Genomic DNA, 10,638 nt, shown 5'->3' with positions numbered 1-10,638 from the left:
AACTAAAAATTAAGTACAATGTTGAGTTCTGGTCTGATCATTTTCCTAGTTTAACTTTATTAAGTAGTCACCTTGCATAACCAAAGTCCTTTGTTGCAAAATTCTCCCTGAAATATCAATCTACATTAGAAATTCAGTGCTAAAGCAAAAAAGTGTTGAGAGCTACCTTTTTTTAAGAGAAGGGGATGGAAAAGAGAAAAAAGAAAAGAACACAACTTAAGAAGTTATCCAAATATTGGTCAATAAAGATAAAGAGCTTTACTGGATTTAGTAATTATTCTCTTTAATTCCTAAGTATATACTAATGACTAATGACCTCCTGCCCAGTCTCAGAGAAAAGATTAGTTTGCTTAACAAGATTAAGTTAACACTCATCCAAAAGGAATTAAGCAGTGTTTGGATAAAAAGAAAATGTAATATAATAAAGATTGATTTATTACATTTTTTAAATATTTCAGTTTTATTAAAATATGTTACATTATGTTATTGTTATGTTAAAATACATCAAAAGTGTCAAAAGGATTTACTTGAAAATTTTTTCTAACACCATTTTATTTTTCAGGTTAACATATGCAAAAATTAGCTCTTAGAAGCATTTATATCTCTTAATTTTAATTCTTCCCCTTTTTTGTATCCAACAGCAACCATCAAAACTTACCTTTAATAAATATTTTTATCTCCCTTCAAAGTAAGATAATCACTTCTCACCCTTATATCTCCATAAAAGCGCCCCTTAAAAAATACTTTCCCACCCTGGTTTGTGTGGTTCAGTTGGTTAGAGTATGTCCCCATCCACCAAAATGTCCAAGGTTTGATGGTCAGGGTACATACCTAGGTTGCAGTGCAACGGGGGCCTGTGCAGGAGGTAACCAATCGATGTTTCACTCTCACATCAATGTTTTATCTCTCTTCTCCCCTCTCCCTTTCTATCTCTCTAGAATCAATAAAAAGCATGTCCTTGGGTGACAAATAAATAAATAAAATATTTTCCAAAAGTACTTAAATTTATTTTTTTACAAAATAGAAAATTCAAACTGCTTCCAAACACACTTTTCTACCTTTTGCTAAGTCCTAACCTCCTTTTGTGTTCTCACACCTGTGGAAATTTCAATGAGTATCATACTTCACATTTTGTTTTCTTCTATTTACCAACTATATTACATTACTTTAATCTCTTCTTACAGAAATTATCTCATCCAAACTGAGGCCTGACTTTTGGTTATTCAAATACAACGGCCACAAAAAAAGCACACAGGGAATATGTTAATTCTTTCAATGACAGTTTCAAATTAAGTTACATGTATGATTTAATTAATAAAATAATTTCTTAATGTTATGCTCTTTAGACTATTTATGTTATGTTACCAAAGCAGATGTACATTTCCTGGCTTCTAATTTATCCACAGGAAGTTTCCAACTAATTTGTTTCCTATTCCCACATCAATCTTCAGTTTTCTTCTACACTGAATAATTCAGATTTTAGTCATAGGATCCCATTTTTGCAAAAACAGATTAATTCACTTGAGCAGACAATTATGTTTTAAAGGAAGCATAGACCAGCTCTGCCCAGGTGGTTCAGGTAGTTGGAGTATCATCTGTATACCAGAAGACTGCAGGACTGATCCAATAGATGTTTTTCTCTCTTTCTCTGTCTCTCTCTCTTATGTCTGTCTGTCTCTGTCTCTATCTCTCTCAACTTCCTCTCTCTAAAATCAATAAAAGCATATCCCAGGGTGAAGATTTAAAAAATAACAATAAAGTACAGGCAATTATAACTGGCTATTTGTAATTGGGGAAGAAATGGTTTAAATCATAAAAATATCTAAATTACTCAATATAGTTAAAAAAACAAACAAAAAAAACAACCTACTACCGCCCTGACCGGTTTGGCTCAGTGGATACGGTTTGGCTCAGTGGATAGAGCATTGGCCTGTGGACTCAAGGGTCCCAGGTTCGAGTTTGGTCCAGGGCATGTACCTTGGCTGCAGGCACATCCCCAGTGGGGGGTGTACAGGAGGCAGCTGATCAATGTTTCTAACTCTCTAGCCCTCTCCCTTCCTCTCTGTAAAAAATCAATAAAATATATATATATTTAAAAACCTACTATGAATAACAATTTAGAAAACATTTAACAAAGCATAAAAATTAGTATTAGTTTTGGCTGTTATTGACCATCTATGAAACCACTTTTAAGTCACTTCACCTCTTATCCTAAGGTTCTACACTGCAAAAAAAGGGATTTATGATTTCTAACATTTCTTATGTTCCTAAATGTCTGAGTTCCTTTAAATATATAATGCAACTTCAGTCCTGAGTTTGGTATCTGTTACAGTGTCAACACCTGCACATACATACCATAATGATATTTCCATTAAAGAAATTTTTCAGGAAAAAATAATGTAAAACCTCAAAATAGCAGCTGGGCATTTTCATATTGACTATGGGAGAGTAGCTGCTATATTCCTTCCTAAAAGTCAATGTGACATTATGAAAAATTAGAATGAGGAAGCCCTTCAAACCCAGTATTTGCACTTCTAGGAATAGGGACTAAAGAATGACTTGCACATTTACATAAACATATGTGTTCACAGATATATATTACAACTCCAGCTATATAATATGCTGTTCTACCTAATGTTCCACATTCTACCAAAGGGCCCCCAGTTGGTCAAGGCAAATATCAAAGAGTCATTCTTCCTTCTTCCTTCACAATCAATCGACTAGAAAGTCCAATCTCTTTTTCCTTTAGAATACATTGAAAATCAGTCACTCCCCTAGATCTCTTCTGCTACCAACCCAGTTCCAACCACCTGTGTCTCACCTTGACTATTGTAAAATCCACCAGAGTGATTTCTTCCCACTTAATCTTACCCTTCAGAACCACAGAAGCCAAAATGATCATTTTAAATAAGACCATGCACTTCCCTGTGTAATACTCTCTCTCACACACTTTCCATTGCACTTAAAGGAAAACCCATGCCTCTACCTGCCTGTCCAAGCTCATCTCATGCCATGTTCTCCCTTGTTTTAATCATGCTAGACAAAACTGACAGTCATAAAACCTGCCACACTCTTTCCTGCTCCAGGGCCCTTGATCATATATTTCCCCATCCTGGAAAGCATCTTTTTTAAAAATATATATTTTTATTGATTGCATAGAGCAGCGGTTCTCAACCTGTGGATCATGACCTCTTTGGGGGTCGATCGACCCTTTCACAGGGGTTGCCTAAGACCATCAGAAAACACATATATAATTACATATTGTTTTGTGATTAATCACTATGCTTTAATTATGTTCAATTTGTAACAATGAAATTGGGGGTCACCACAACATGAGGAACTGTATTAAAGGGTCGCGGCATTAGGAAGGTTGAGAGGAAGGGAGAGAGAAATAAGAAACATCAATGATGAGAGAGAATCATTGATTGGCTGCCACCTGCACACCCCATACTGGGGATTAAGTCTGCAACCTGGGCATATGCCCTGACCATGAATCAAACCGTGATCTTTTGGTTCACAGGTTGACGTTCAGCCACTGAGCCATGCCTGCCAGGCTGGTAAGCTTCTTTCAAGGCTGGTTCCTCATTTCCAGTTATTATCAAAATAGCCTTTCCTTTGCCACATATTTTTCCTTCTGTACACTACTACTTCATATTATCTGTTCCATTCATACATTCACCTCAATCTTTATCTTGTTTACTTAATTTTCTATTTCTTCACATTAGTACATAACATCCAGATGGCATCAACTATTTCACTGCTATTTTCCCAGCAACATATAGTTCATACCAATATTTATTACATGGATGACAGACTAACATAAGGGCAAGCTGAGTTCTTGCTTTCATTTGCCACAGATAAGTTATTATTTAAATTAAGAGTCTTAGAGTAAAAATTTTACAGATTGGCCAATACCTTTATCTAACCTACTTCAGCTAAAATAAGAAAAAATATCAGTAAGAATTTGGTGAAAACTCACACAGTATACAACAATGTACTAAAAGTTTATGATCTGGCTTCAGCAATCTTCCTGGCTTCATCTCTGGCCCATGCCTTAACTTGTGATCATTTCCCTGTGGGAAATATAAATTATTCAGATAGGCTGCAACTCTGGGTGCATGTGGCAAGAGACGAAGCTAAGAAGATTGCTGAGGACAGATCAGGCTTTTGTACTGGAATAGGTTTGTTATCAAAGTTTGTGTCCTACATGAACAAGTAGGGCATCTGATAACTACAAGAGTGAGAGATTAGATTCAGGACAAAGGTTACTTCCTACATGTTATAAACATTGTAATATTTTTACCATCATAGAATCAGTATCGTTTCTTGGGTGACAGACTAAAATTTAGATTTTCCCTTACTGTTAAAGATTTCAAAGGTGTCATACTAAAGCCTATATACCTTGTTTCTAAAACTACCCCAGTGAAATTATGTTGTCAACTTTATGAAATCTTGTCCAATCTTAGATAATGCACTAGACTCTGCAGAAGCCCTTTGAACCCCAGTGCCGCCCCAGGCCGGGGAGGGATTGCTGGACATTGGCTCCAGGGCGTGTCCAGTCAGTCTAGCCCAGTCCTGGCGGCCACCTTCTAATTAATTTCCTTTCAATGTGCATGAATCTGTGCACTGGGCCTCTAGTCATTCTATAATTGGGAATTTGGTCTTAGGAAATGTTAACACTTTAATATTTAATTTTTAATATTAATTCTCACAAACATAACAATCTAAAAAATAATGCCTATATTGCAGCAGCCCCCACTTCTCCTGTCTTTTTACTCTAAGCCTTTTCTTCACTTACCCAGGCCCTGAAAGCTTCTGATTTGGTAGCCCTCTGATTTTATTCTATGTTACTATTAAGAAGCCAGGAAGGACAATAGAAATGTTAACATCTACTTTCACTAGTACATTCCTCTGTCAATAACATAATTGTTTTTCCATTAAAAGTTATTCTTTCAGAGAAAAAAAAAGAAAAAAACAAATAATCAAATCTCTTTTTTGAGACCCTGAATAATGCTTTTTCATCTAACTTGAACAGCACATTATATAACTCCTGAAATTCTGTGCCTCTGGGGACTCTTTTTTTTGGGTGGAAGTGTTTATTACCAATTTTATTTGCAGGCGAATAGTACATTGATAAAACATATTTTGTACAATCAAGTCTGCACTGCCCCCACACAAGGGGGCCTAAGAATGACAGAGTCCCTCCAACAGCTAGAAAACAGTCCCAGATAATGAGTTTATGAAAAACACTTTCTCTTCCTCCTCCAGGGACTCTTAAATCCTTCAGTTCTTGGGAAATGCTTAAGTTCTATAAATTTCACCTCTTTTATCTCAAATCAGGAATAAACAAGTCTGAGTACAGAGCTGTAAGCACAGCAAATAAAACCGCAAAGGGAAAAACTATAGATCTTAAAACTCCAAGGAGGTCACAACCTCAAAGAAAAATAGGTCATCGTTTTCTGAGGACTGTGTATAATATGGGGAATGGGTATCAGAGGACTAAAAGTTTGGAACCACTGAAGTGAAGTGTGATGCACAATCTATCTCTGTAATCTACTTCACACAATTCCCATCACGACAAAGCAGTGAGCAGTGGAAGAGACCTTACCCTACTTACCTGTACAAGTGAGGTGCAATATATAGTTAATGGCCTAGTTTCATACTACTTCTTAAAGTAAAATAAACAAAAACACAACAGAAACTTACCTTCAAAAGGGGACCCCAACTGGTATTTTCCACTAAAAAATTTTGGCAATGAGAATACAAGTGCTCCCAGTCCTATCATAAAAGATGCAAATGCAAGCCATCTTGGTTTGTGTCCTCTTTCGCCAACATATGAAACAAATAAAGACAACAAACAGAATGCAATATCATAGCTTGATGATATCAGGCCGGTCAGGGAACTCTTCATTTCATAGCGCTTCTCAATAGTGGAAATACTAATATTTACTAGGCCATTTACCACAACACCTAAAAGAGAAAAAAAAAATATGGCATTATTACAACTTTACCATATAGATTATGATTATTAGCACAATGTACTAAAGTTTGGTTGTTTGTTATTTTTGATATTTTTAAATGTACCAATTTTAAAAGACTCAAGGTTTCAAAGGTAGGCAACCCTAAACATGCCTGCTTATAAAATCAGTTTGCTCTTAAATTGTACACTGGGAATTTTCAAGTGTTAAATAAAATTGATGCTTACCACATCCTAAATTGTAGCTAACTTCATTTTTCTTTAAATGACAATCAAAAAGTCAGACTGGTAAAGTCTCAAGAGGCCAGTTTGCCAGTTTCCACTTGTACCATACTTTCACCGCCCTAACTTAGAAGAGTACAAAAAGTACAGCTGATTCCGGAGGTCATCTGAGTAATGCTCAAACACTTCCCAAGTTATTCAGTCCTTAAACGTATTTATCTATCACAAGAGATCCTTGACTTAAGTTTTTGAAAGTTGAAATTGAGCTCTCAAGCCTCTTTTTCCTTCTAATGCTCTTGAAGATATTAAACTTAAAAGTCCTGGATCAAAGGTAAACATAAATTGCTCTAGCCAGTTTGGCTCAGTGGATAGAGCGTCAGCCTGCGGACTGAAGGGTTCCCAGGTTCAATTCGGGTCAAGGGCACATGCACGGGTTGTGGGTTCGATTCCCCAGTAGGGGGCGTGCAGGAGGTGGACGATCAATGATTCTCATCATTGATGTTTCTATATCTCCCTCTACCTTCCTCTCTGAATTCAATAAAAATATATTTTTAAAAGTGAACATAAATTAAGAGCATTATTTCAACCACTGGGATTCTAAATCATAGGTAAAGTAAAAGAAAAAAAAACACCTTACACTTCATCTGTTTATTATAACTATGATAGAGGCATATAATGTAAAGAAGTAAAAGCTGAAAATCCAATTTTGATTGATGACAAAAAATATCCTGTCCAAATATCGATTAAATTTAGTTTATACATTACTATAAATTGGAAAGAAAAGGCATCTGACCAAATTACAAAGTGTTTAATTAGTTACCCCTTTTACTTAAGAGAATATCATGAATTGTTTTCATTTATTTATTAATAGAAAAAGTATACAGAAGTCATAATATTTGTAATTTTAAATTTTTCTTTATCAAGAAAATTGATAACAAGTTTCTAAAAGTTCTAATATACTTGTATGCCAGTCTATAAATAAATTACAATTACTAAAATGTCAATGTAAAATAAAGTATCTAAAGTACCTAGGAATGACATATTTACTAGTATAAGGAGATAAGAATATGAAAATTTCCTCATCTAAATATCAGCTTCCCAACATATTTGCCATACTGATCAAAAGTCAGTCATTTGAACTCTTTGCCTTTATGGTAGAACTTTTCTGAAAAAGTTCATTTGTAAACTCTTATGGAAGTATGGCACTTTAAGCCTATGAATCCGAATGTGAATTTTATGCTACAGAAGTTCCAAAAGCTCTGCTTTATTAAAAAAAAAAAAATTCTACGAAATACTGCATATTATGCTTGAAGTTAGGAAGCACGTTAGGAAATTAAGTTCTAAGAGAAATCCTGTTTATCTCTGAGAAATGTTGGGTTAAGTAAACTCACTTGATAAGTTTTGGGGTTCTCCTGCAATTAAACACGTATTCATATACAATGGAAATGGTCTTCCCAAGGATCATGTTTGAGAAACATGGTAATAAAGTGGGGACCTCTGGGTAGATGTAGCTCCAGGATAAACACGTTTTAAGAAAGACAATTATATTTTATAATAATTTTTAAAGTGTTATATTAAATGTAAAATTGTGTCATCTGGAATAATATAGAAATTTTAGAATACATTTTAAGATAAAACACAAGAATTTTTTTACTTATGTCCAACTGTTATAGAATAAGAAGCTAGGAAAATTCCAGAACAAGCATAATAGGGAAACTGAGATAGCTGCACAGCAGTTTACAGCCACATAGTAAATCCTATCTTCCCTAAACCAAGGATACTTAAGACTAAATGGTTTATAGCTTAAATCAACCTACTCGGGGAGACAGATAACAGAAATCCAATTAGTGCCTTTTGCCAACCACTAACAAGGACAGAGAAATTAAGAGAATAAATCTCATTTTGGTACATCAGCATTAAGCTGATGAATCTTCTATTGATTCTTCCCTAAGACCTCCCCTAAATGCCCGGCCTTTAAACCCCTGAAAAGGAAGGTCTCAGGGGTCTCTCCCAGGCCATTCCCCTCCCCCTGTCCTTTCCCCACAGGCACTTACCTCCTAAAGACCTAAACTCTAAGGGACCCAAAAAGACTTGCAACTAGGGGAGCAATGGCAGCAGCAGCCCATCCTGGGCTAACCCCCAGAACTTGTCTCCAAGGCCCCCTTTTCTCTGACTTCCCAGTGAAACAGGAATGTTGGGGGGTGAAAAAGACAGGTTTTAGGAAATTTTAGAAACTAAGAGGACCATAGAAGAAGCACAGGGCTGCAGAGTAGCAGAAGGTATATTTCCATAGAACAGGGGAGCGGAAAAGCTGCAACAGGTACATTTCCATAAAATGGGGGAGCTGGGAACAGCAAAAGGTCTCTATTTACTAAATAAAGAGAAGGAAGCCCTTCATCCAGGAGAAGAAGAAAGCCCAAAGGGTATAGGAAACCACTAAGAAAGGAGGGACCATATGAGGTTGGACCTTTGAGCCCAGGAGTTACTATAGTAACCAGTCTGGAATAGTGACCAATCAGAGGGGCTATCAAAGCACCAAGATCTGCAGCCTTTATAAGCTGTAAGGAAAAGGAACTCAGTGGGACCCTTTCCCCCCTCCCCACGTGGGGGTCCGTTCTGTGGGACTCCTTCCCTGTCCCCACGTGGGAGTCTATACTTGTTCTTCAATAAATCTCCACCTTTGCTATACTACTGTCTGTGGATTCATTCTTCGACCCCAGCAGACAAAGAATCCGGGTTCCAGTCCAAAAATTCTGCTTCACCAGTGAGCCAAAGCAGCCCAGCTGAGGCTCTCCTGTTGCTTCTTCTGTGCCCTTGTTTCACTGATCTAAGTAAATTTTTGCTGTGATCAATAAATTCTTTCTTGGTTTTTTTCTACACTTTGATTGAAAAATTTCCTTCAAGAAGACAAAAACCGCGCTGGCTGGTGGGTTCAGTGGTTAGAGCATTGGCCTTCACACTGAAAGATCTCAGGTTCATTCCCAGTCAAGGGCATGTACCTGGGTCCTGGGTTGCTGGTTCGATTTTGGCCCCTGGCATGTGCAGGAGGCAATCAATCTGTGTCTCTCTCACATTATGTTTCTCTCTCTCTCTCCCTCGCCCGCCCTCCCTCCTTCCCTTCCACTCTCTCTAAAAAAAAATCAATGGGAAAAATATCCTCAAGGTTTTGGACAACTGAGATCAAGAAATTGACCAGGATGAAGATATTGAGAGAAGGTGAACTTTGGTGGGGACAAGAAAGGTGGAAAGGGAAATACCTTTAGTAGAAGAGCTGAAGTTAGTCCCACTTACAATCAACCAATACTTAGCACCTAACTTGTGCAAAGCAAGGGACATTATGTTCCTTTGAAACAGGGGAGCAAGTATGTTTATATTTATTCTTCTGTTAATCTTAGAAAAGAGGATTTCCAACCCCTCCACCAAAGTTTCTTAGACACTTGTTTCGATCAATCCTTGCTTGCCTCCTTTACATAATATTTTAAAACTACGACTTAAGTGACCAAAAAAAAAATATGAACATACTGTTAAATTCTAATTAACCTTCAGCCTGTCCTTTCACATGCTCCACCGCCATGCCTCCCTGTCCTCACTGTGGCATGTTCGTGTGGGTGTCATCTCCCATTGCTTTCATTCCCTGCAGTAGAGGCACCACCCGCAGCCTCTGCCTTCTCTATGCTCCCTTCCAGGGAGCCACTCTCCTGCACCCCGAGGCTCACTCCTCCCCACCCACCTGAGACGGCAAACTCCGGGGGGAAGCCTGGGCTTTACCTTTACGTTCCCAAGGGAACGCGAACGAAACGCTTCCACAAAACGGAGGCTGCCTCACTCTGCTGGGAAGACCTCACCCTTCAACAACGCCTGAAACCTCTGCTAACTGGACTACCCTTATCGTCACAAAATATTAAAACTTAATATCCAACCGAGACTATACATACTCAACAAGCTCCTCCTCTGAGAACCACCCTACCCTCACCTGCAAATTTCCTAATTAATCCTCCCATTCCAAAAACTGTAAAAAAAAAAAAAACCTGCAATTGGAGGGTTAGAAGAATGCACACTTTTGTCATGTAGAAGGAATCCCCCAGGGCAGCCCCTCCCCACAGGGAAGCTCCGAGAATTTCCATCTCCCCTGGAGGGATGAGTCTGCTCAACTGAGGCTGGACGCCGAGGAGCCGATGCTGTGCGCAAAGTTTTAAGCATCTGAGTGACAACAGAGAAGCTAAAATGTGGAAGTGTGAGCCGAGCTGGGGACGGTGGGTGGGCGCTCCTGCGAGTCCGCGGCCCGGGCCGCCTCGCCCCGCGCACCTGCCCCCCATCCCCGCGCCCGCACACCCAGGCCCGGGACAGGGCCCTGCCCCCCGCAGGGGGCGGCAAACCTTACCTTGCGTTGGGGCCCAGAGGCATTGTGTACAAGGACCCCGGGGCCGTGTTGCAAACTG

General features: G+C 38.4%; 1 protein-coding gene across 1 annotated transcript in view; it reads right to left on the bottom strand.

Annotated features, from left to right (window-relative positions):
• Positions 1–9,773, bottom strand: part of SLCO4C1 (solute carrier organic anion transporter family member 4C1) — a 68,309-nt gene extending 58,536 nt beyond the window's left edge. Inside the window, exons 1-2 of the mRNA XM_023756552.1 lie at positions 9,740–9,773; positions 5,707–5,970 (exon numbers count right to left, since the gene is read on the bottom strand). Coding sequence (XP_023612320.1) covers positions 5,707–5,970; positions 9,740–9,773 — 298 coding nt within the window. The remainder of the gene's footprint in view (positions 1–5,706; positions 5,971–9,739) is intronic.
• Positions 9,774–10,638: the final 865 nt, after the last annotated feature.

Source organism: Myotis lucifugus, unplaced genomic scaffold (assembly GCF_000147115.1).
Source record: "Myotis lucifugus unplaced genomic scaffold, Myoluc2.0 scaffold_0, whole genome shotgun sequence".
NCBI lineage: Eukaryota > Metazoa > Chordata > Mammalia > Chiroptera > Vespertilionidae > Myotis > Myotis lucifugus.
Note: the sequence above shows the minus strand (reverse complement) of the source record. Positions and strands in the feature narration are given on the sequence as shown.